The 26,899-nt window shown below is 45.2% G+C and overlaps 1 protein-coding gene across 1 annotated transcript in view; it reads right to left on the bottom strand.

Moving 5' to 3' along the window:
- The window catches only part of fam174c (family with sequence similarity 174 member C), a 64,914-nt gene extending 38,015 nt beyond the window's left edge, over positions 1 to 26,899 (bottom strand). The window contains exons 1-2 of the mRNA XM_038805191.1: positions 26,441 to 26,899; positions 17,070 to 17,204 (exon numbers count right to left, since the gene is read on the bottom strand). Of these exons, the coding sequence (XP_038661119.1) occupies positions 17,070 to 17,204; positions 26,441 to 26,742 (437 nt within the window). The 5' untranslated portion in view covers positions 26,743 to 26,899. The remainder of the gene's footprint in view (positions 1 to 17,069; positions 17,205 to 26,440) is intronic.

Consider the following 26,899-nt stretch of genomic DNA (forward strand, 5'->3'; position numbering starts at 1 on the left):
CTGCATGAATTCTGGAAGATGCATGGGTCAGAGGGACCCTTTGATATTTATCAATGGTGCCATAGATCTATGGAATTTCAAGAGATATGTCAGACTTTATCGCCTGAACTTGAAAACGCCTGCATACTCGTATTTATAGTTTGCTCAAAAGATGTTCCATTAAGAAAAATTACAAATAATGTATCGTAATTAGGTCGAGCATAATAGAAGTCTTACCCAAAATGGGACAAAATATTTTTCCTTCCCAAATGTTTTAAAAACATTGTCACTTTCCTTTATTTCCTTTCTCCCCTTTCATAAGGGCAGTAATTGTTAAAAGAATATTTTGTTTTCTTGATAGTTCAGCAAATAAATAGAAGCGAATTATGCAGACTATAGAAATTTACAAGACAAAACAATGTCATTTGGACCATTGGGCGGAATTTTAGGCCCATGTTAGCCTTCAGTGAGAACAGTGACACAGGCAGATAATACAACCAGAATCGAAAAACGCGATTCTCAATTGCATTTTCCAATTTTCCTGGCCCCTGACTAGGGGCGTAACAAGAATAATGCCATTGAAGGCTAGGAACCTCATTTAAGTACATTGTAATATCATTAGCAAGCACTCACGCCGGGACATCTCCCCACTCACTGAATATTCATCGGTCGCCGCACATTGGCACAATTTACAACAGCTGTATAAAAACAAGAACCTGGCGACCTCACCTCCAAAAGGGGTTATTGGAGGTGACAGCTCAGGTTGCCATTATCCAGGGTGTCAGTCGCAGAGCGGCAGCATAGAGAATGTGGAAGGCCCATGTAAGTTCACCTTGGGGCAGGCCGGGGTTTAGCATCAGCATCTCGGGGAGAGGGGTAACTCCCAGGCCTTAATAGCCCTTCATGGCTGGTAGCCTCTAGGTTTAAAGGGGTCAGGTGACCGGTATGTAGGCAGTGCTTTAGTGTCCTCCTTGCTGGGCCTGTGGCGATATAACCGTTGAGGGATTGTCCTTCGTAGCCACCTGGGGTGGCCACGTCCCGATTCCAAAATGGATACTCGCAAAGAGTGCAGGGAAAAATGAACAGCACTAGAGAAAACAAGCAGGTGCAAGGTTTCCTGTGTATTAGGACTTGCAGAACCCAGACAGAACTGAAACTACTAGCCATTAGCATAGTAATGAGCCATCTTCGGGCACAAAAAGAAACATTGAAACAATCGGTGCTAGGACAGACTTCCCGGCGCCAGTTGAAGCTAAAACAAAGGCAGGCCAATGGTTACATAGGGCCCACCCAACGATCAGGGAACAAACCCGTTATTGGAGAGAATCAATACGAACGATTGGGTCATGGTCCAATTAATTGGGACCAAGCCCGGGGTCCGCCCAGAAGGGCGCAAAACCCCTGGGGGCTAAAAACAGAGTCCCTAAGGTCAGTTCACTCTCTTGGAAGCTCGTGGAAGATCTCTTCACCTTCACCTTGGCTTTTGGCTCTCAGCAACGAGAGGCCGCCAAGCATCAACCAAGTAAGTCTAAGGTCAACACACGCTACGAGATAGGCGCTCCTAGCTACTATTCAGTACCAGTTCGAAGCCAGCAGTATCAGAACCGGACAACGGTCATTGGGCGAAATTCTCCCCCCCCCACGACGGGTGGGAGAATAGCGGGAGGGCCTTCCCGACTTTTTTGACGCCCTCCCGCTATTCTCCCCCCCCCCCGCCGAAATCCCGACACGAATCGCTGCTGCCGTTTTTTTACGGCCGGCAGCGATTCACAGCTGTTAGAAGGGCCGAAGTCCCAGCCCTTTACGACCTTTTTACGAACGGCAAACACACCTGGTCCTGCCGTTCGTAAAAACGTCGTGACCACCTGGAAAAAAATAACCATGGCACCGATTGGCACAGCAGTACCACGGCCGTGCCAAGGGTGCCATGGGCCCGCGATCGGTGCCCACCGATCGCGGGCAGCGGGCCCGCTGCCCGCGCACTATTTGTCCTTCCGCCGCCCCGCAGTATCAATACGCAGGGCGGCTGAGGGGCAACCCGGACCGCGCATGCGCGGATTTCGCGCAAAAACGCGATGACGTCACCCGCGCATGCGCGGTGGAGTCTTCCCACCTGCGCATGCGCGGCTGACGTCATATGACGCGTCAGCCGGGGCTAAGTCCGACAAGCGGGCTTAACGATTTTCGTTAAGCCCGACTTGTCGGAGCCTCCGACGTCGGGCTGCTAGCCCCGACGGGGGACCAGAATCGGTCCCCCGTCGGGAAGGGGCGCGATGCCGTAAAACCCGCCCGGGTTTTACGGCAGTTTGACGATTTCTCCCGTTTTGGGAGAATTTCGCCCATTGTTCCTCTGACTGAGTGGGCCACTCAGAGCTAAGTATAGGCTTTTAGTCGTAGTTGTAGTCTAGCGAGAAGAGTTTATGCATGAATAATAATTGACTGTGTGTGTAAATAAATGTGCATTGATTTCAAACTTACTAACTGGTGTATCGAGTCATTGATCAGTATTCGGTTTTGAACCTTGTGGCGGAATCAGAAAGATACCTGGCGACTCTTGAGGCCATTGGTTATGGGGACAAGGCTGTCAGGGATTGTGTATAGGTGGTTGGCTGTTCAAGTTGGAAGGCTCGTTTAATCTGCAGTTCTTCACATGCATCAGGTGTGCCTCGCCAGTCACACGGGGAAGGCAAGTGCCTAATCAGATCCCTGATCCTTCCTTGATGAGTCAATTGGGTCAATTTAGTTAGCATTGCAATGCTTAAGTGTACCATTGATTGGCACACAATTTAGCTCCCAAGCATTGAACTCCAAAGCTAATCCTTATATCTGCATAAGAGAGAGGTGACAAATGTCTGCCCCCAATGCAAGGCGTTATGATGAATTTGCTCATCAGTCACACCGTTCGGGATGACTGACGGCAGGGGATAATATCTTGTTCGCCGGGAGGTTAGAACGCAGGTCAATTGAATGCACTCAACTGTCCTCACTCCTTGTCCAAAGAGGGAGCACTGAGGCTTTCAAGGGTCGGAGTGTGTCATTCAAGAGGACTTGAGGGAGGCAACTGTGGGGAAGTGGCTATTGTGTGACAGGGGAGGAAATGAGGCTCTGTGGAAAGGTGCTGATTGTCAGTTCTACTCATCGCTCATTTTGACATTATTTTTGATTCTGGGGAATTATTGAGCCAGTCGACCTAGCAATTATTTTGATTGTGATCGACCAGGAGCTGTAACATCGGAGTGCCGCTGTATGTGGCCAGAAACAGCGCACTTCAGAGGAGAAGGAGACGTTGCCTGTTGATCTTCCAGGAGAAGGGAAACAGAGGGCAGAGCCTCAGAGGAGACATTTCTGGTCACTGGCGTTCTGACATAGAATGTCTTACCCCCTGATGTCTGGTTTAGCACACTGGGCTAAATCGCTGGCTTTTAAAGCAGACCAAGCAGGCCAGCAGCACGGTTCGATTCCCGTACCAGCCTCCCGGATAGGCGCTGGAATGTGGCGACTAGGGGCTTTTCACAGTAACTTCATTGAAGCCTACTTGTGACAATAAGCGATTTTCATTTCATTTTTCATGTCAGAGGTTCAGTGTCGGAGAAGCCTGTGTCTTTCCCAAGGGACAGTTGACCAACTGTGCTAGGTGATGCAAGAGTTGGCACCATATGTCTGGGAGGTCACTCATTGCCTGTGGCCCTCAAGGTTACTGCCTCTTTGACCTTCTATGCCAGTGGATAGTTTCAGATTTTCACAAGTGACATATGTAGCATTTACCAATCAGCAGCGCACAAGTGCATATGGGAGGTCACAAATGTACTATTTGCAAGAGCACATATGTACATCAACTTTGGCCAGAAGACAAGCCAGTACACCAGGGCCATGGGCTTCATCTACATTGCAGGCATGCCCCAGGTGCAGGGCGGCATCGACTGCACCCATGTGACTCTGCATTCCCCATGATGGCATTGAGCTCCATTTTTGAACTGCAAGGTGTACCACTCCCTCAATGTCCAGCTCATCTGTGATTACGTGATTAGCATCATGCAGGTGTATGCCCGTTTCCCAGGGGGAACAGTCATGATAGTAATCTCTTGGGGTGCTTGCAGATCCAGGCCCTTTATGAGAGAGCAGCGGCTGAAGGGGTTGCTCCTCGGGGACAAATATTATCTACTCAGGAGGTGGCCAGTGCCAATCAGTATACCAAGTGAGGTAGATTCAGAACTGATCTATCAACTCAAAACTCCGTAGCTGTGGACCATCAGCAGTAGAATTGTATTCCATCATAATCTCTAACCTCATGGTCTTGCAGCCCCTACATCTTTAGTTCAAGCTAGTGAACCAACAATGAGGAGAGTAGAACATGCCAGTGGCAACACCAGGCATAACTAAAAATGAGGTGCCAACTTGAAGAAGCTAAAACAGAGGACTATATGCATGCTAAACAGTACAGTTAAGCAATCCCATAACCAATGCATCATACCAAAACTCAAAAACAGTTGAACAACTAAAGGGAGGAGGCTTCATGAATACCTGCATCTTTAATGGATCAGGGCCCATCATATGACAAAAGGGGTTGTCAGCAAGGCAATCAAGTATTGTTTATTTGCCAACAACCTGCTCAGTGATTCTGTTTGGGTTCTGCAGAATTGCTCTTTTCAAGACATCATGATAGCCTTCGTCCAAACATGGACAAAAGAGCCGGAATTTTCTGGCTGCTTGCCGGCGGAGGGTTTCTCTGGTTCCGCAGCCTCGGCGGGGTGGGGGTCACTTCAACATTGACCACAGTGGGAGCGAATGGCTGGGAGCGAATGAAATACGGCTGGGAGGCCGCATAATCCCGCCCATAAGAGCAGAGTTCCAGAGGTTAGGTAGGAGTGACTGCCTTGACATTGAAGCAGCATTTGACCAAGTGTGGCATAGGCACATCCACAATGTTGTCAGGGAGTTCCAGGACTTGGACCCAGCTACAGTGAAGGAACAGTGATATAGTGCCAAGTCATATTGGTATGCAAATTGGAGAGGAAGCTACAGGTGATCATTTTCTCATACATCTGTTTACCTTGTCCTTCTAGGCTGTAGAGGTTGTGGTTTTGGAAAGTGCTGTTGAAGGGGCCTTGCTCATTTCATGACTGCCACAGGGCATCACTGGTGGAGGGAGTGAATGTTTAAGGTGGTGGTTTAGGTATCATTTATGCAGGCTGTTTTGTCCTGGATGTGCTAAACCCTGGTCTGGGGCATGGTCAATCCCAGCCACCTTGGCTCAGAGTCACAACAGAATTTATAAATTTAAATACGATTAATTTGATTAATAACAAGAACTATTAACAAAATACGCAGCAAAGACAATTGGTCAACTATCATCTAATTCCTAATCCCTCACTTAAACTCGTTTTATCTTCTACATACATACACAAGACAAACACAGGGGGAGAGAAATGCAAAAAAATTATAATAAAAGTTGAGTCTTTGTTTCAAATTGTTGTTTCTAGCACACCTTGTTTCAATTCAGAGTTTCAGTCGAGTTTTCACTGTAGATTCATAGATCCTGTAGCTTTTTTTCCTTCAATCTATTCTTTCCGTTTATAATAATAATAATCTTTATTGTTACAAGTAGGCGTACATTAACACTGCAATGAAGTTACTGTGAAAAGCCCCTAGTTGCCACATTCCGGCGCCTGTTCGGGTATTTCAGGGAGATTTCAGAATGTCCAAATTACCGAACAGCACGTCTTTCGGGACTTGTGGGAGGAAACCGGTGCACCCGGATGAAACCCGGCAGACATGGGGGAGAATGTGAAGACTCCGCATAGACAGTGACCCAAGCTGGGTATCAAACCTGGGATCCTGGAGCTGTGAAGCAACAGTGCAACCGTGCTGCAGATGTATTCAGGTCTCTGCAGTTTCAGATATACAACAGCTGTTCTGGAGAAAACATGAGAGCGAGAGAGAGAGCAGGTCCTTTCTCCTGATTGTCCAGTGTTCAGGATTCAAACTATGCTTTCCTTAGGTCTCTGGAAATCATCCCACTCAGGGAGGATCCAATCACCAACTGTTACCAGCAAAATGTGGCCCTTTGGCCACCGGCCAACCTATCAAACCGAGTCCCACCCCATCTCTCAGGTGCCACAAGGTCTGATTAAAGTTGTCCAAAGCTAGTCGAGTGTATTATGTTGTAACCTTTGAATTCTCTTCTTCCCCAACTCAACATACGTCCATTAAGCATCCATGGATCAAAATGATAACAGCAAAAATAAAGAAAGGAAAATAAGGGAATCAACAGAAAGAGCCCTTACAGAACTTAGTTGGAACTACACTCATCAAGGCAGGAGGAGAGTATTCTGTCAAACAACTGACTTGTGACTTGTAGATGGCGGACAGGCTTTGATGCGTCAGGAAGAGAGTTACTCATTGTAGAATTCCAACCCTCTGCCTTGCTCTTTATGTCATCGTATTTATATGGCTGGTCCAGTTCAATTTCTGGTCAATGGTCGGAATGTTGATAGTGGGGAATTTAGCGATGGCAAGTAGAGACGGTTAGAGATGGGTTGTATGTTCCTTGCCACTTATCAGCCCAAGCAAGAATGTCCAGGTCTTGCTGCGCATGGACATGAGCTGCATCCGTATTTGAAGAGTTGCAAACAGTGCTGAACATTGTGTGCAGTCATCAGTGAATAGCCCACCCCTGAACTTATGATGGAAAGAAGGATAACAGAACACCAGCATATCCCAAGCTGCCCTCCAAGTTACAAATCATCCTGACCGGAGTATAAATCTCCATTCCTTCAGTCACAGGGCTTGTAATGCAGAGCAATCTAGTACTATTATAACCTGACTGACACAACAAAGTAAGATTATTTATTGAAAATAATCCCCACAAATTTATATTGCATCTTTCACGAGCACTGGATATTCCAAAGCACTTTACAGCAAATGAAGTTATTTTTGAAGTGTTATCACTGTTGTGGTGTAGGAACCATGGCAGCCATTTTGCATACAGCAAGCTCCCATATGGAACAATAGGATAGTGACCAATGAATCGGTTTACTGCCAACGGTACGTACTGACGCTGTTATTATCACTAACCCTTATTATGCCAGAGGCACTCCAGTTTGGAAACGTGTGTGTGTTCTGGTTGCCATGGGGGTAAAACTCAATGAAGAAGTAACTGAAGTCAAATGATAATTTTCCCACTGTTACACAGTAACTACAGAAAACAACAGCTATTTTTGTGAGACACAGGCAGAGAGAAACAAGGCAGATATTGCCGTGGAACAAGGGAACAGGACAGCTGGAACTTTAAATTTAAGGACTGAGACACCGAGTGGGCCTTGCTGGTGTCTTCTTCTTGCCAGTCCTTCAGCATCGAGGATGACTTGCTTCCACTCCTGGGAGGTGGGTTCTGCGGTGGCTGAATAGTCCAATCCTGGATCCGCAGACTCTACATGGGGTACCACAATGCTGAGTCACCTATTATTCGTCATTTATATAAATGACATAGATGACTATGTGGGGGGTAGGATCAGTAACCTTCTGGATGACACAAAGATTTTTCTGGTGTTTAACATTGAGCTCGAGTGTCTTGGTTTACAGAAAGATATATGGGATGATCAAATGGGCAGGATAAGTGGCAGATGGAATTTAACCCTGAAAAGTGAGAGGTGATACACTTTGGAAGGAGAAATTTGACAACAAAGTATTCAATGAATGCCGTGACACTGGGAAGTTCCGAGGAATGCTCCTAATTTCTTTCATAAGCTCCATCCTGCACATCTCACCATTATCCCCTAAGGCGGGAGGGCAGGTTAATAAGGTGGTGTAAAAGGCATATGGGGCACTTGCCTTTATCAATCGAGGCATAGATTATAAAGAAGGGAGGTCATGTTGGGAGTTATATAGAACTTTGGTGAGGACACAGCTAGAGTACTGTGTGCAGGTCTGGTCGCCACGTTGTAGGAAGAATGTGAGTGCACTTGAGGGGTGCAGATCACCAGGATGTTGCCTGGGATGGAACATTTAAGTTATAAAGAGAGATTGGATAGGTTTGGGTTGATTTCACTGGAGCAGAAAATACTGAGGGGCAACCTGATCGAGGGTACAAAATTATGAGAGCATGTACAGGGTGGACCAGGAACCGCTGTTCCCCCAGTTGAAGGGTCAGTCATGAAGGGACACAAGTTTAAGATGAGGGGGAGGAGGTTTAGTGGGGGATGTGAAGAAAAACCTTTTTTACCCAGAGGGTGGTGACGGTCTGGAATGCACTGCCTGGGCAGGTGGTAGAGGCGGGTTGCCTCAGATCCTTTAGAAAGTATCTGGATGAACACTTGGCACATCATAACGTTCAAGGCTATGGGCCAAATGGGATTCAGAAGGTAGGTCAGGTGTTTTTCATGTGTTGGTGCAGACTCGATGGGCCGAAGGGTCTCTTCTGCACTGTATTTTCTGTGATGCCATGTATAAGGCCCTGTATAACTGCAGTAAGGTATCCCTACTTCTGAACTCAAATCCTCTTGCAATGAAGGCCAACTACCATTTGCCATCCTATTTGCTTGCTACACCTGCCTCTTCACTTTCACTGACTGGTGTCCAAGGATGCCCAGGTCCGATTGTACATCCACACTTCCTAATATATCACCACTCAAATAATACTCTTCCTTTTTGTTTTTCACACCAAATTGTAGATCTTCACATTTAGCCACATTGTACTACATCTGCCACGTGTTTGCTCACTCACTCACCTTGAACCATCCTCGCTTCCTCCTCACAACCCCACCAAGTTTTGTGACATCAGCAAACTTGGAAATGTTAAATTTGGTGCCCTCATCCAGGTCATTTATATATATTGTGAACAGCTGGAGCCCAGGAATTGATGCCTGCGGTTCCCCATTAGTCACTGCCTGCCACTCGGAAAAAAGTCCATGTATTCCTCAGATTCCTGTCTATCAGCCAATTCTCAACCCGTGCCAATGTATTACCCCCTATGCCACAAGCTTTAATTTTACCCACTGACTGCTTATGCAGGGCCTAATGAAAGCCTTCCAAAAGTCCAAATACACAACATCCACTGGTTCACCCTTACCTATTCTACTAATTGCTCTCTTCAGTTACTGGAATATCAACAGGTATCTCCAAGGGCCTTCACCTCCCCACACCTGATTACGGCTCCAGTTTTTCTGACATCCAACTCTAACCTGACCTTGTTGTTCCTTCCAATCGTTATGGCAGAATCATAGAATGATTGCAGCACAGGAGGCCATTTGGCCCATCGTGTGGGTACTAGCTTTCTGAATAAGTAATTCACCTAGTACCACCTCCTGCCTGTAACCCTGTATATTCTTCCTTTTCAGATCATAATCCAATTCCTCCTTGAATACCTCCTTTGAACGAGCCTCTCCCAGATTGTCATGCAGTGCATTTCAGATCCGAACCACTTGCTGCATAAAAGCTTTTCTTCATCCATTGTTTCCTTTGCCAATTGCCTTCATCTATGCCCTCTCGTTCTTGATCTTTCCATCACCGGAAACAGGTTTTTCCTGATCACTCATGATTTTCAATATCTCGATGAAATTTCCTTGCAAATTTATCTTTGTAACTAGAGTTTTCCTCCATTACTAACCTCCAGGACTTGCCCTCATATGTCCCCCAGCTGCAGCCTCCAGCTGATAATATTTGCTCCCATCTGGTCAGGCTGTCAATCTGCTTAAGTATGCACAAAATTAACTTCATGAAGCCTTACTCTTAAGATCGGGACACCTCCACATCTTCAACCATGCTGAATTCTTTGCCCGGCACTGGGCTCTCCCACGCCCTCTCCACCAATACTAGGACAATAGCTCAGACCAGTCAGTCAGTAAGAAGATCCTGGTTTCAAATTCCACTCAAGAGACTTGAGTATATAGTCGAGATTAAGAAGTCATGGCAGGACTAGGAGAATACTGCCCTGTCCGAGGTGTCATTTTTAGATAAAATTTTAAAACCTAGAACCTCTGTGCTCTTTCAAATAGCATGGTATCAATATATCCGTTGGCATGTATTAAAAAGAGCAGTAATCATACTACCAATATTTAGCCCTTCAAATCAACAAAACTATTGCGTTTGTGAAATTGAACCCGAGGGGGTGATGAAAAGAAGCTGGCAGTTCCCAAGAAGGGCAGGAAGAAAGCTCTGAAGAAAGCACCAGCCAAAGGCAGCAAGAAGAGGAGGTGATCCAGGAAGGAAAGTTACTCCATCTACATCTACAAAGCAATGAAGCAGGTTCACCGTGACATTAACATCTCCTCCAAGGCCATGAGCACCATGAACTCGTTTGTCAATGACATGATCGGGTGCATCGCAGGTGAGGGTTCCCGCCTGGCCCATGACAACAAGCGCAGCACCATCAGCTCCTGGGAAATCCAGACTGCCGTGTTCCTGCCTGGCCCATGACAACAAGCGCAGCACCATCAGCTCCTAGGAAATCCAGACTGCCGTGTTCCTGCTGCTGCCCAGGGAACTGGCCAAGCACGCCTTGTCGGAGGGAACAAAGGCGGTGATCAAGTACACCAGTTCCAAGTAAAGCTACACCATGTATTGAAAAACATACAAAACCCAATACAAGTTATATGGTCAATTATCTTATTGCTGTTTGTGGAATTTTGTTGGGTGCAGACTGACTGCTCCATAACCCTACAACACTAGCTACACTTCAAAGATATTGTATTGGTTGTGCAGCATTTTGGGATGCCCCGAGTTCATGAATGTATTATATAAATGCAGGTTCTTTCCTTCCACCAATACGAGTAGCTATCCAGTACTTTGCCCATCTTATTGAGGTTGAACTTTAAAAGAAAACCTCACTCAGGTGATCCAAAAACGTGACTGTAGCACCCTTATCACAACATGGCTAACATCAGCTAACTCAGCAGACTAATGATCCGACTACATGCTTTCTGGGTCTGCTCAATACAGTGTTACTGCCAAACAATGCCTCTATCCATGGAGTAATTTGGAGAAGGAGAAGGGAGTGGCTGTTGGGCTGGTGTAGCGACCTGGGTCTGCCACTTCCCGACTTTAAAATGGAGATCCGCTAAGAACGCAGGGAGAAATGGCCAAACGCAGGAAAGCAAGCAGGTGCAAAATCTCCCGTATATTAGAACTTGCAGAAACCCAGACAGCACTGAAACTGACAACCATCTACATATTGATGATCGATCCCCCGGGAACAATTGGAAACATTTAAGATAATCGAGGCCAAGCCAGACTCCTCGGCGCCAGCGGGAGCCAAGACAAAGGAAGGCCAACGGACACTTAGGAACCGCCCAGCGGTCAGGGAACAGCCCCAGTATTGGGGAAATCAAATCAATTGATTGGAACGTGGTCCAATCAATTGGAACCAGGTACGGGGTCTGCCCAAAAGGACGCGAAGCCCCTGGGGACTATAAAATAGAGTCCCCAAGTTCAGTTCGATCTTCTTGGCACTTGGCTCTCAGAGAGGAGAGACCGGCCTAACAGCTTCTTGGCAGCTATCAAAGAACTCGACCGTGACTCTCAACTCGGAGAGACTTGCCTAGCAGCTGCACCAACCAAGTAAGTGTCCAGTCAACGCACGCTACGAGATAGGCGCTCCTAACCCTTAGTCCATACCAGCTGGAAGCCTGCAGACTCAGAGACGAACGAAAAGCCATTTGTTCCCCTGACCTGGTGGGCCAGTTTCCAAAGCTAAGTATTGGCCTTTTAGTGTTAGAAATAGTCTAGTGAGTAGTATTTTATGCATGAGTAGAGATTGACTGTGTATATAATAAATGTGTTTTGATTTTAACCTTACTAACTGGTGTATTGAGTTATTGATCAGCACTTGAACTTGAACCTCGTGGTGGTATCATAAAGATACCTGGCGATACTGGCAAGGTGATTAAACAGAGCAAATTAAGTGTAAAGCACACTTAGCACAACGAGCAACACTGGTGGGGTATGAAAACTTTTGACAGCCCTACAAAGATCAAAATATTTTGGTGCAACTGTTTGATACCTCACCTTGGGCAAGGGTTGGGGCAGGGAGTGCAGGGTGAAAAAGCTAACATAATGTTCGGAAATCAGATAATTCAGCTATTCATTTTTTAGTCCTGAGTTTACCCATCCAGAAGCTGGGGAATACTGAAAGTATGCACACATTTGGTGAACCTGTTCATAGTTTTGTTGCATTTAATATCCACTTATTTGACCAAATAAAGTTTAGCAATTTGGGCTTTGACGAGCTGGAAACATATCTTTGAATAGGGTTAAACTGAAATTCAAAATTACTTGCAACAGGTCGAGAACAGAGGTTATGAAATGGCCAACGAGAACCAAAAACTAAGTATGAACTCCCTACTGTTGTAATATTAAACATGCCAGGAAGTCAGACAGAAACAAGCTCTGTATAAACTATGAAACACAGGTACAAGAGCTGTCACTGTCAACATTCCAATTATATTGTTTAGACTATTTTAAAGAAAATCAGCAAAATCTTTGAGATGTGTCCAAACTGTCTTGTGTAATGTCAGATGGATGATGTGGAATGTAGTTGCAGGTTATGAAAGTGAAGGATCACAACTGATCAAAAATTTATTTTAAAATCTTGAAACCAAGCCACTGAGAACCAAGTTACAGAAATTTTGTTTGCCCAATATAAAATATACATTTTCATCACAGAGGTAAATCCTCTTTCTCTAGGTCCAGAGAGCTCAGGTTTCAGATAGCAAGCGGCAAGATTCAAGTGTGTGCAACAGCACTGCTGCAATTTTAACCAGCTAAAACCAGAGTTTCCTAATAATACTAGCCAGCAAGTAAACATCTGTCAAGCCTGATCACATTAAAATAGCAGTGTGCTGACTTACCAGAATTGGAGTGGAAGGAATTTCAGCTTACAGTAGGTCTATCCCTCCAACCCCTTAAGCCAGGTAGACTGCTCAATTATCTAAACTATAGAGATCTGTGGCATGCCTGGTTCAGATACTGCATTACCAAGTCTTTCAAACTCAGTTTCAATATTCCATGGCCTCAGCTTTGTGCTCATAAATAAGTGACCTGGTTTGAAAGCAGAGGGAAATATATCCAAGTCTACAAATGCTAGAAAGGACAATGAAGATTGGCGGCACGGTGGCACACTGGTTATCAATGCTACCTCACAGCGGGTTCAATTCCGACTTTGAGTGACTGAGTAGAGTTTGTATGTTCTCCCAGTGTCTGCATGCGTTTCCTCCGAGTACTCCGGTTACCTCCCCCAGTTTAAAGTTGTGCCGGTTAGATTCTCTTGCCATGCTAAATCATTCCTCATTGTCCAAAAATGTGCAGATTAGTTGGGTTACGGGATTATGGGGATAGGGCAGGGAAGTGGGACCACGTAGGGTGCTTTTTCAGAGGGTTGGTGCAGACTTGATGGGCCAAGTGGCCTCCTTCTGCACTGTAGGGATTCTATAAAAAGGGCAGACAGATTGAGTGGAATGACACCAGATGAACAGTCATGTAATGTGAGGTAATCTACTTTGGATATCAAAAAGTAGATGGCAAAGCACTAAGGCAGTAGTGGTCAATCTGCGGCCTGTGGACCACATGCGTCCATCAGGATTCTGAATGTGGCCCATGAAACATTCTGCTGGCCACTTCCCTTGTGCAGAGTTACCACATTCTGCTGGTTTCCATCCACGGGTTTTGTTCTACTGGTTTCACTGAAATTATATGCCGTAAAGCAATGTAAAGTGAACGGAGATGTGTGCTGATTGTACACACATTGACTGTGAGGGTCATGTGCTCCCTCGGCACCCAATCAAAGCACAAATATTTATTTTGCTTTTGTTGATCACCTATTGTGTTGCTCATAGACAAAATATGAAAGTGTTTTCAACAGTGAATTGGGAGCTCTTTTAGAGGAGACATTGCTATCCATTTATTTTAAGCAGGAGCATGTAACGGTGGATGTTAATTACCATAAACAGACAACTCTGAATAGGCAAATAGCCTTGTTTTTACTTTTTGATTCAAGTCTCATTTTAAAATAGGTTTTACACCCAACATAGAATAATAATAATCACATTGTCACAAGTAAGCGTTAATGAAATTACTATGAAAAACCCCTAGTCGCCACATTCCGGCACCTGTTCAGCGAGGCCAGTACGGGAATTCAACCCGCGCTGCTGGTCTTGTTCTGCATTACAAGCCAGCTGCTTAGCCCACTGTGGGTAGAAGCAGAGTGAATAATCCTGCTGAATCATAAAACAGGAGGGGACCCCACCCCCCACCACACACATATATACACACACATTTTCCTCTTAATGTACAAAGGATGTTTGGGTTAAGTGGGGTTTAATAAGATCATAAAACATAGGAGCAGAATTAGGCCCATCGAGTCTGCTCTGCGATTAAATCATGGCTGATATTTTTCTCATCCCCATTCTCCTCCCTTCTCCTCATAACCCCTGATCCCTTTATTAATCAAGAACCTATCTATCTCTGTCTTAAAGACACTCAGTGATTTGGCTTATACAGCCTTCTGTGGCAAAGCGTTCCACAGATTCACCACCCTCTGGCTGAAGAAATTCCTCCTCATCTCTGTTTTAAAAGATTGTCCCTTCAATCTGTGGTTGTACCCTTTGTTCTAGTTTTTCCTACTAGTGGAAACATCCTCTCCACATCCACTCTATCCAGGCCTCGCAATATCCTTAGGCAGGGGAATGGACCCAGGTAGGATGCTCTTTCAGAGGGTTGGTGCAGACTGGATGGGCCAAATGTCCTCCTTCTGCACTGCAGGGATTCTATGGTTCTATAGATTCTATGGCTCCCCCCTGCAACCACATAATTATCGGGCTCCACCTCACCCTCCCAACCAAAGTGGTAGTATTGCCACACACCCCCCCCCCCGCCTTCTCTCCCGCAAGAGTCTCCCGCTTAATGCAAGCTCCTCCCAATGGGCCTTCCCTCTGTCACTGCCAAGACCCCGCCTTCAAAGGCCTCAGCACACTCCCTTCCCACCCCACCCCCCAACACCCCCACTGGGCTTCCCAGAAGGCCCAACCTGGCACTGCCCCAGCACAAGCTGGCACACTAGCACAGACTCGCAATGCCAACCGATGTTATGGGGCAGTGCCGAGCGATTTCCCCCCCCCCCCCCCCCCCCCCCCCCCTTCCAGTGTCACTGGATGAGAAAACCAGAGCAATGCTCTGGGTACCCAAATTCAAATCCCGCCACTCCAGATAGTGAAATTTGAATTCAATACAAATTTAAAGTCTAATGATGACCCTGAAACCATTTGTCGATTGTTGTAAAATCCCATCTGGTTCACTACTGTCCTTTAGGTAAGGAAATCTGATGTCCTTACCTGGTCTCGCCTACATGTGACTCCACAGCATTGTGGTTGACTTACTGCCCCCTCCAGGGCAACTAGGGAATCATGGGCAATAAATGACACCATGTCCCATGAATTGCTGAGAATTACGACATGGGCAGCAGAATTTTGGATGGCTTCAAGTTTAAGGAGGGCAGGCGTGCGCTGAGATAGTCAAATCTACAGATAACTGGGCGGCATGTGGCAAAATGGTTTGCATTGCTGCCTACGCCGCTGAGGACCCGGGTTCGAATCCTGGCCCTGGGTCACTGTCTGTGTGGAGTTTGCACGTTCTCGCCGTGTTTGCATGGGTTTCACCCCCACAACCCAAAGATGTGTCGGCTAGGTGGATTGGCTATGCTAAATTGCCCCTTAATTGGAAAAAAATAAAAATATAATAATAATAATCGTTTATTGTCACAAGTAGGCTTCAATGAAGTTACTGTGAAAAGCCCCTAGTCGCCACATTCCGGCGCCTGTACGGGGAGGCCGGTACAGGAATTGAACCCGCGCTGCTGGTCTTGTTCTGCATTACAAGCCAGCTGTTCAGCCCACTGTGCTAAACAGGTCCCAAAATAATAGGGTACTCTAAAAAAAAATTTTTTTAATCCCCAGGTAACAATGACATGGACATTGGTTTCAGCACCAGATAAAATGAGGCAAGGGTGGAGATGGGCAATCTTATGGAAGTGGAAATAGGCAGTTTTAGAGCTGGCATGGACGTGGCCCACCTGGAGGTCAAATACTGCACCAAGGTTATGAGAAATTTAGTTCAGCCCCAGACAGATGCCACACATCACGATTACCTAACTTGAAATTCTACATTCACTTGGGCTTTCAGACAGACTTCGAAAATTGGATTTGCCATAAGTTTTTTTTAAATTCAAATATAAAAAAGTACTTTGAAATTCTCTTCCATTTCCTATAATGCAGGGGTGGGCAAACTACGGCCCGCGGGCCGCAGGTCTTTATGTGGCCCACCAAGTCATTAAAAAAAATTTTTTTAAAGATTTTTTTTTTTTTAATTTTTTAATTATTTTTTTTAAGGTTAATGGGGGGGGTGGGGCTGTTGGGTTACTTACTGGTATAGGATCGATACGTTGACTTGAGTAGGGTGATCATTGCTCGGCACAACGTCGAGGGCCTAAGGGCCTGTTCTGTGCTGTACTGTTCTATATTCTATATGAGGCGCCCAGAATCATAACCGGGTGAAGTAATTATTTTATTTAATATACTATGCGGCCCTTTAAAATTGTGAATTTCTGAATGTGGCCCTTGCACGGAAAAGTTTGCCCACCCCTGCTATAATGAATAATAAGTGTTCATAGGAAATAGATTTGGGATTTTAAATTTCTGGTCACAACTGGAGTATACACTTAGTTATTCAATCATGTGAAGTGAGCTATGCTACTTGATTACTCAGTGTTTTACACTATTAGTAAATTACTGCACAATTTCACGAGCACACTTTACAATTTCATGCTAGAGTGCCAGAATGGAGTTTTCAACTGAATAAATCTATTGAAGTATTGCTGCTGCTGATTATTCCATGTGACATGAATGTGCTGAAGCATTTTTTAATTTGTACCATTTTATGTACACCTATTTGATTAGGCAAACAATGATAAGTGTTCAGTTTTTTCCCCCCATTAATTGGAACCTTTCTTGTGTTTGCATTGCGATCTTGGAGAAAGAGAAGTAATTTACTAACTTCATTTGATTGTTTTGTTATTAAACAGAGCATTTATTTGATTAACCACTCACCTTCTTGCATGATGTGCATCAAACAATGTATCATCCTCATCATCATCTTCCTGATCCAAAGGCTTCATTTCCATATTTCCTAGATTTGTATTCAGTATACCATACTTCCGGTTTTTTCTGTTAATTCTTCTCATCCTAGATTGAATTAAGAATTTAAAAAACAGCAGTTAATTTTAGCTAGTTTCAAATGGATGTCATAATACAAGACATTCACCGGTAATAATTAGAAAAGCTACCTTTAACTCAACAGAGCATTTTGGATATCTACAGCAACAGCACCCCCCACCACACCCAGGGCACTGCTTTGACTTCTCTAACAGCCTGCAGCAATGGCACAGAACGTACTCTGGGGCCAATTTAGGCATGCAACTCAGCTCAGTTTAAGCTCAATTTTAATGTCTGCTATTTTGTACTTTTGATAACAATATGGCACTAAACATTATACTGATGTAGTATCTTTAATAGTTTTTTTGTCAGAAATTGAAAAAAAAATTGATTTGTGTCTGATTTTCAACAAGAACATATAATGCAACTTCTACATATGTACACTTGTCAAAACCTTTGTAACTGCCATTGAGGTCCATAAGAGTGTTATCTAGGAACTATAAGTAATTTGGGGCTGCCATTTAGCTAAACTGTACCTTTCTCGGCCTCTCACTTGCTTTCTTGAAGTTTAGTTATGGTCAAAATAAAAACTATCTTTATACATTTTCTTTCACATTCTCCTGATGTGGGCGGCTTCAATTCCCTTCACTCGCATTTTTATCTTAAAATTTATTGCTAAGCATAGAAATGGAAAACTGAATATGATGTTCATTTTTAAATTAGATCAACATATTTTCTGGGCCACCATTCACAAGTCCTCAGTAACCAAAGCAGTCCATGTCCAAATGCAGCAAGACCTGAACAAGTATCATTCATGCCACACAAGTGCTAGACAATGACCATCATTAATAAGAGAGAATCTAACCATCTATTGCTATTCAATGGCAATACTATTGCTGAATATTGCTCGGTACACGTGACAATAAACAAATCCAATCCAATCCAATCCCCCTCTATCAACATCCTGGAGGCTACAATTGATCAGACACTGAACTTGACTTGCCATATAAATACTGTAGCTACAAGAGCAGATCAGATGCTGGGAATACTGTGCCAAGTAACTCACCTCCAGGCTCCCCAAATCCTGGCCACCATCTACAAGGCATGAGTCAGGAGTGTGGTGAAATACTCTCCACTTTCGTGGATGAGTGCTGTTCCAAAAACACAAGAAGCTCAACACCATCCAGGACAAAAAAGCCTGCTGTATTGACACTCTCCACAAACATTTACTCCCTCCACCATGGACCAGTAGTGGCAGCAGTGTGCACCATCTACAAGATACTGCAGGAAGTCAACAAGGTTCCTGAGGAAGCATTTTCCAAAAGCACAACCACTATCAGCTAGAAGGCCAAGGGCAGCAGACAGAGGATAATGCCTCCACTGCAAGTCCCCTCCAAGTCACTCAACATCCTAACTTAGAAATATATCTAGCACCTGCTCCTTCACTGGCGCTCAGTCAAAATCCTGGAACACCCTCCCTAACAGCACCTGGCGGTATACCTACACCACATGCACTGCAGCGGTTCAAGAAGTAAGCTTACCGCCACTTTCTCAAGGGCAGTTAGAAATGGGCAATAAATGCTAGTCTAGCCTGCGATGGTCACAGCCCACAAAAAAATGAATTAAAAAATATTTGTTGAAATGTAAAAAAAATTTGAGAAAAATTTTGTGGAATTCTGGCACTGATCGGGTGGAATTCTCTCAACCCCGGGCCGGACCGCTCCGATGCCGGCACGCGGTTCTCGACAGAGTGGAAAATCGGCACCATTGGCGTCGGCATGTTTGGCGCGGCGCCAGTCGCGGCCTGCTCTACGTGGCCAGCCTGCTGATTCTCGAGCCGGTATGGACTGAGCGGTCGTCATGGAAACACTGGGTCCCGCTGACGCCATTCTAACCTGCTCTCAGCACGCGGGACCTCAGCATGGAAGGGTCGGGTGGCGGCCTGTGGAGAGGGGGGGCTCCGATGCGGTCTGATTCACGATCGGGCCCACTGATCGGTGGTCCGGCCTCTCTGGCTAGGGGCCTCCTTTCCTAGAAGCCAGCCCCTGTAGTCCTGCACCATGTTGCGTCAGGGCCGGCGCGTTGAAAGAGGCCACTGCGCATGTACATGTTGGCGCAGGCGCCACTGCGCATGTGCGGATCCCGCGGTGTCAAGTTCGCGCCGGGATCGGCAGCTGGAGCAGGGCAAACCGCTCCAGTATCGTGCTGGCCCGGGCTAGAATTAGTCCTGGCAGCAGCCCGTTCATGCCGTCGTAAAACGTGACGGCGTTTACGACAGCGTGGGCACTCTGCAGCGGGATGAGAGAATCCCGCCCATTGTGTTTGAATTGCAGAATTCCACGTGACTTGAAACAGACATAGGACAGCAAAGATTCATAATAACAAACATGGCTTACAACAAACCCTTGGATTTAACAATCCTAATGGCAAGATGGTTTTTGTCATTGGAAATCAGCCTTCTAGCATCCACATGGACTGACTGAGTTATAGCAATGTGATTTAAGCCATGGCTAATAGAAAGATAACTAAAAGAACACAATTCCTGCATGACTGGAGACAGCCGGCCATTTGCACACAAACCACAGGAAGCAGAGTGTGTGTGGAGGTAAATGACAGCACGAAACAAGTGTGCATGCAGTTGGCCCAGGACATGGTCTCAAAACTCAAATGCCATTTGCACTGTTAGCTTCAAGGTTGTTTGCATTCCAGCTACATCTTCAAGGTTCTTACATTAATAAAGCCGACCCACTCCCACGCTACCACCTTTTAAAAAATTTTTTAGAGTACTCAATTCATTTTTTCTAATTAAGGTGCAACTTTAGCGTAGCCAATCCACCTAGCCTGCACATCTTTAGGTTGAGGCGAAACCCACGCAAACACAGGGAGAATGTGCAAACTCCACACGGACAGTGACCCAGAGCTGCGATCGAACCTGGGATCTCGACGCCTTGAGGCAGCACGGCTAACCCACTGCGCCACCGTGCTGCCCTCGCTACCACCTTTAATGTAGTCTTAGCAAACCCTCCCCAGTGTAAACGATAAAAGCCCCTTCGCTTGTACCCCTAGCTAGGACTTTCCTCCATTGTCCAAGTAAAGAGTCTGTCCAGAAGGGAGAATCCCTCTCAATCTCCCCTGTCCTACTACGACCACACTATGATTCCACATCTAGTTAGGAATTTCCTGACATGATCACGTTAGATAATCCAACTGATATACGAGTACTCCAGAAATACAGCAAGTACGAAATTGGGTGGGATTCCCCAAGTGAGCAAAAGTAGACAGTTGACTCATGGAACAAACCACACTTAGGTCATGAGATGTATTACATGGTTATTGAACATTCATCTATATCAGATATGAAAAGAAATAAAAGTACACAAAAAGAAAGTTCAATGTGCAAAAAATGTTGCACAAAGAGTTTAATTTTGCAAACAAAATGCAGCCACTCACTGTCCTCATTACAAATAAACTTTGATTTTGGGATCTTTAACACTGATCAACATCCTTTCCCCCCAACAGTAATTGTGATTCAAAATTAGAGCTACGTCACTCATGTATGAAAGGGACACGTTGAACTTTAAGAGTTTAAGCTTTGAGTCATTTTATGCAACATAATTTCATACTTTGACTCGATTACTGCCTTTAATTTCTCCTATTCGATAACAAAATTAACAGGTGCTTCAGCAAACCAAATGTGGCAAATTTAACCTTTAATGTCAGCAGATTTGGAGATATTACAGATCGAGTTGACTGATATTGCAAGGTGTACTTTGCATACTGACATATTGGGAAAAACAGCAGATACAGGGCCGATTTAGTTCAGTTGGCTAGACAGCTGGTTCACACTGCAGAGCGAGGTCAGCAGCGCAAGTTCAATTTCCATACCGGCTGAGGTTATCTATGAAGGCCCCGCCTTCTTCAACCATGCCCTTCACCTGAGGTGTGGTGATCCTCAGGTTAAATCACCACCAATCAGCTCTCCCCCTCAAAGGGAAAGCAGCATATCGTCATCTAGGACTGGCGACATCACCTTTACAGTACATATATATTTTAGTACACTGCTGTAAATAGTTATAAACAGTATCCTTGATGTGTCGGGAGCATGGGATCTCAGTCAGTTAGATTTGTTTAGGGTTTTTGTACTCACTAATGTTGATATGAGTGCAAGCTTTTAAATGTGCAGCAGGGGCATCTGGGACCTTGATGAACACAGGTCAAACCATAGATCTCCTTAACCATTGAGATTATAAGATTCGAAATAAACAGGGCAAAGACAGATAATAAAGACAAATTAGAGCGGGCAAATTTAATATACAATCATATACAAAATTAAAGAGAAGGAAAGAATGACAGGAGTATGATAGCATTAAAAAGAGACAATTAATTAATTCTTTCAAAATCTCCAATTATAATCTTCGAGAAGAGGACTGCATGCTTTTAATTGTTCACTTTCTGGGCAAGGTTAAAAAGCAGTCATTAATAATTACGTAATTGAAAGGTTATTAATAAGGTTATTAATAAGGTCAGCATTAATTATTCAAATTAACTTTGTGGCATTTTTAATGGGCAATTAGTGAGCAAATACAGCAACTTGATCAAAATCACGAGGAAGGCAGATGATGACCTCACAAAGCGAACAGTAAAGCAATGCAGACATGATCACAGTTACAAAGGATGTAAATTGTGATTTTAAGAAGGGTTATTTCAGTATTGTGTCAGGAGCAGCAACCTGATTGGAAGGATTCAAAAACAGAGTTCCAGGAAAGTTGCCACAGATTTGAGAAGGTGACAGCAATTTTATTAATATTAATAATCGCTTATTGTCACAAGTAGGCTTCAACGAAGTGACTGTGAAAAGCACCGAGTCGTCACATTCTGGCGCCTGTTCGGGGAGGCTGGTACGAGAATTGTACCCGCACTCTGTTCTGCATTACAAGCCAGCTGTTTAGTCCACTGTGCTAAGCCAGCCCCAAACTGAGAGTAGGGAAATTTAGTGATGGGAGAATATATGAAAGGACAGAGGGGTCAAGGGTAGGAATTTTTGAGATGGGTGAAGACGACAGATTTCGACAGGAGGCAGACAGTGTCTGAGGCAAGAAAACCATTGACAACATCAGTGAACTTGAGGGTCAAGGAGGCAAGTTGTATGGGAATAGTATCGAGGGAACAAAACGTTAGTCTATTGGGCAAAATTAACTGAGAGGAGATAGAAGAGAAAATAGATAAAAATTATTGTAGTTCAGATAGGAGAGGGGGCATCCTTACAGAAAATCTGAGCTGATAAAATAGAGAAAGGGAAGAAAGTGACTGATAATCTTAATCTTAATGACCAAGTAGCTCTTGAACTTTTTGTTGGCGACGCCTGGCCACATCCTACCAATTGGATCACACATCCATTATACCTACTCTGTCCTCTGTCTCCCTAATAAATTCCCTATCCATGTCAATAGGTTATCTCCAACTTCATGGGCTTTCAGTTTTGCTAACATTCTGTGGGACCTTAGTGAATGCTTCTGGAGGTCAACATATATCACACCCACAAACATTTCATATTAAGGTGTTTCAAATATAAAAAAGATTTATTCAGGTGGACATAAAGAATCCACTTCCTCTTGAGATAAAAGAAAGAACATGAAGTTGCAATCAGAAAAATGTTGTTATTCGGGAACAAGTCAGGAAGGACATTCTTCAGACCAAATATTTCAGTAGAAATATGAAACTTTCATTACCAAAAGACAGTAAATGCTGGGGCAATTAGTGCTTCCGGAAGAGATAAGTTGTTCGGTAAAGGTATCAAAGGATGTAGATTCAAACAGGTAAATGGAGTTATGGTGCAGATCAGCCATGAGCTTAGTGAGCAGCTCAAGAGCCATGTGATGACTTCTCCAAGGCCAGTCTTCCAACAATAAATCCCTTTATTACATAACGAAAAAGGTCACTGCCGCAGCTTACAATATACATGTCCAAAACCGGGGACCTCTGGAGATGCCGGTCCGGGTTAGAGCAGTGGGTTCTAAGTTAATGCCATACATTTTCCATTGGGCGATCTACCACCCGCTTAATAGGGAAATTCATATTCCACGAAGCTCAAGGGGAGATCTATTGACGATTCCCTCTGACCTTCTTGGCCACCATAACATCCCTCCTCCCTCAAGTCAATTTCTCCCTCAGTACTCCTGCGTCGAGGGGGGTCTCTTCTGCCACTTTGCAATCGGTCGGAGGTCCATCGAGGGTTGAACTGGATCTGTGAACTGAATTGGAGAGCTCCGCTTCTAGAGCGAATGTCAAACGGTGACGTACATGGGTTCCTTCAGTCGGAACATCCGCTTCCTCTGCTTTCATTTCGGACCCTGTGTCCTTGTTATCAGGGGAGATGGACACAGGGTTCGCTTTAGGCTATCGCCCTACACTCGTGGTGGCAACATCTGTAGTCTTGAGCAAGGCTTGGACAGGGACATTCTCCCTACTTCTGAGATGGTCCACGTGTTTTCTCACAACCTTATCCTTGACCTCCACTTTGGAGGAGACTGCCCCGGTTTCTCCATGTCTCCAGGGACACAGTTGGGACTGTCTCCCAAGTTCCTCACATAGACGAGATAACCTGCCTTGAATATATTTTTGAGTCTCAGAGTCATAATTTATTTTCTGGTTCTCTTGTTGAGACTCCACCCTCCTCGGCAGGTTTGGGAAGAGTAGGCTTAGTCTCGTATGAAGCTGCTGTCACATTAAAAGTTCTGCTGGGGTGATTACTGTTGTAGTACGAGGAGTGGTCCTACAATGAAATAAAAACTGTGCCGATTTTTTTAAATTTTCAAAGTGCCCAATTCTTTTTTTCCAATTAAGGGTAATTTAGCATGGCCAATCCACCTACCCTTCACATCTTTGGGTTGTGAGGGTGAGACCCATGCAGACACGGAGAAAATGTGCAAACACCACACGGACAGTGACCCAGGGCCGGGATTGAACCAGGGTCCTCGGTGCCATGAAGCAGCAGTGTTAACCACTGCATCACCGTGTCACCCTGATTTGGTGTCTATGGATAATGCAGATTGTTTATTCATGCCAATTTAAAATATCTGCACCACCGGTTCTGCCAGCCCATTTGACAACGGGTGGTAAGATGCTGTACTGACCTGTTTGATGCCACTGGATTGCATGAAGCTTTTGAACTCACCACTGGTGAAGGCAGCGCTATTATTGGAAACCAGGTCCTCTGGTGTGCCATGTGTTCAAAATCTCTGCCGTAGTTTCTCGATCGCAGCATAGGCGGTTATGGAGCCCATGCGGCATATCTCCAACCATTTGGATTGTGCCATCTACCACGATCAGAAACACGGAACCCATAAAAGGCCCAAAGTCCATGTACACTCGTGCCCATGACCTGCCTGGCCAGTCCCACAAGTGTAGGGAGACAGAAGGAGGCGGTTTTTGATTCTCCTGGCAGGAATCACACTGCTTCACCAAGTCCGTGATGTCTGAGTCGAGACCTGGAGAACTTTTCCATTTTAGAAACCCCTGGTTGGCCATTACGCAATCCCATTAGTATTGGCCGCCGCACCGGGTGGGGACAACTACCCGGGACTCCCAAATAATTATCCCATCATCATCGCCAATGTAATCACTTCTCCAAGGCCAGTCTTCCAAACACTAAATCCCTTTATTACAGTAACGAAAAAGATTGCTTCCGCAGCTTACAATTCATATCCCCAATCTATGCCAGTTGGAGCAGAGATTTTAAGTTCCTGCCAAACATTTCCTACCGGATGAGTTACCGCCTCCTTAATAGGAGAATTCATATTCCATAAGCTCACAGGGCGATCTATTGACGATCTTGCGTGTCCACCATAATAGGGCAAAATGACAGTGGGCAGCATGATAGCTTCACAGCGCCAGGGTCCCAGGTTCGATTCCCTGCTGGGTCACTCTCTGTGCGGAGTCTGCACATTCTCCCCGTGACTGCATGGGTTTCCTCCGGCTGCTCCAGTTTCCTCCCACAGTCCAAAGATGTGCCGGTTAGGTGGATTGGCCATGATAAATTGCCCTTTGTGACCATGATAAATTGTCCATCGTGACCAAAAAGGTTAGGAGGGATTGGTTATTGGGTTACAGGGATAGGTTGGAAGTGGGGGTGAAGTGGGTCGGTGGCCTTGAACTGCACTATATGTTCTATTTTCTTTTAATTCCTTACAAAAAGGATAAGAAGTAGCTTAGATTTATATTGTGTTGGACACAACCACTGGATGTCCCAGAGTCCTTACAGCTGAAATACTTTTGAAATGCAGTAAAGTAAGAATGCGCTGCAGCAAAGTAAGAATGCTGCAACAATATGCATTCAAGAAAACATGTAATGTCAGAAATGTAATAATTAAAAATTATCTGTTTTTGTGATGTTAACTGAGGGATAAATATTGGCCACGATGCCAGAGACAACCCTCCTGGCTCTTCTTCAAAATAGTACCCTGGAATCTTCTACACCCATTTGAGTGCTTCATCTGAAAGATGATACTTTTGACAGTAGTGTAGTACTAAGAGAGTGGTGAAGGGTCAGTTCAGACTGTACTCAAATAATGAGTAGGATTTGAGAACCCACAATTTCCTACTCAACAGGCGAGAGTGCCACCAACTGCACAATGACTGACCTGAATAATCCAACATTAGGACAGCACATTCTGTTTTGAAGCGACAGTCAACAACACAGATGACCGGACTCATTGATTGAGGGCGCAATGACAATGTCACTATTGAAATTGCAGCCAGCCCTCATGACACCATATGATTCAGGGACAGTGAGCTTAAAGTTAGTGGTCAATGTTTGGTATTATTCCTCCTATTATTGCCAACAGCAGATACTATTATTTATGGGTTGTCCTTGCGGTCTATATATTCCTAACGTTATTCAAGAAAGAGCTCGAGTTTGCAGTATCTAATGTTGGCAGCTCTCAATGAAACTCTAGAACTAGTCTACCTGAAGGTTAGGTTCTGGAAGTGCTGTCTTGAGATTGTTGTGGAAGCAGATTCAATTGAGGCATTCAAAAGTGGATCGAAAGAATGAATGTGCTGGGTTACGGGGAGAAGATGGGAGAATGGTACTGGCAAATTGCTCATTCGGAGAGTTGGCACAGAGTTGATGGGCTGAATGGCATCACTTTGTGCTGTAACATTTCTGTGTTTTGTTGGAGACTGCTGGTTCACCTCAGCCCACCCTGGGCTGTCATCATTAACCAGGGTCACTGCTCTACCTGGAAACCCCTCTATCTCCCCCTCACCTGATGGTCCTCACCACGAAGTAGATGACGACCAGGGCAGTGACAACAACCAGCACATAGAGCGCTCGCTGGATCATCATGGTCTGTTCCACAGGGGACGCATTACTGTGCTCGTCTCCCTTGTTGCGCTTGCCTACCGTCGACAGCCCGGTGCTGCTGTTGGCTTGGGACCCCGGGGCCTTGACCGTGACGGAGTCGGTCCTGTTACCCTGCCGCTTCCTCAACGGTGCCAACGCCATGGATGTATCTCCGACCCACATCAGCAGCCAAAGCAGCCGATTCCCGTACAGCCTCGGCCACATGACACAGACAGAACCTGAGTGAGGCCGGCCTTCCTCTGACTGAAGCCTCGGCCTCCCGTTCCTGGCGGTCACGCGCCGTCACCAGGAGGGCGCGAGCGCTGATGTCACCCAACCCGGAACTGGCTCCGATTGTTTGTTTCCCCTGAGAATTCGCCAC

Source organism: Scyliorhinus canicula, chromosome 8 (genome assembly GCF_902713615.1).
Source record: "Scyliorhinus canicula chromosome 8, sScyCan1.1, whole genome shotgun sequence".
In the NCBI taxonomy this organism is placed as follows: Eukaryota; Metazoa; Chordata; class Chondrichthyes; order Carcharhiniformes; family Scyliorhinidae; genus Scyliorhinus; species Scyliorhinus canicula.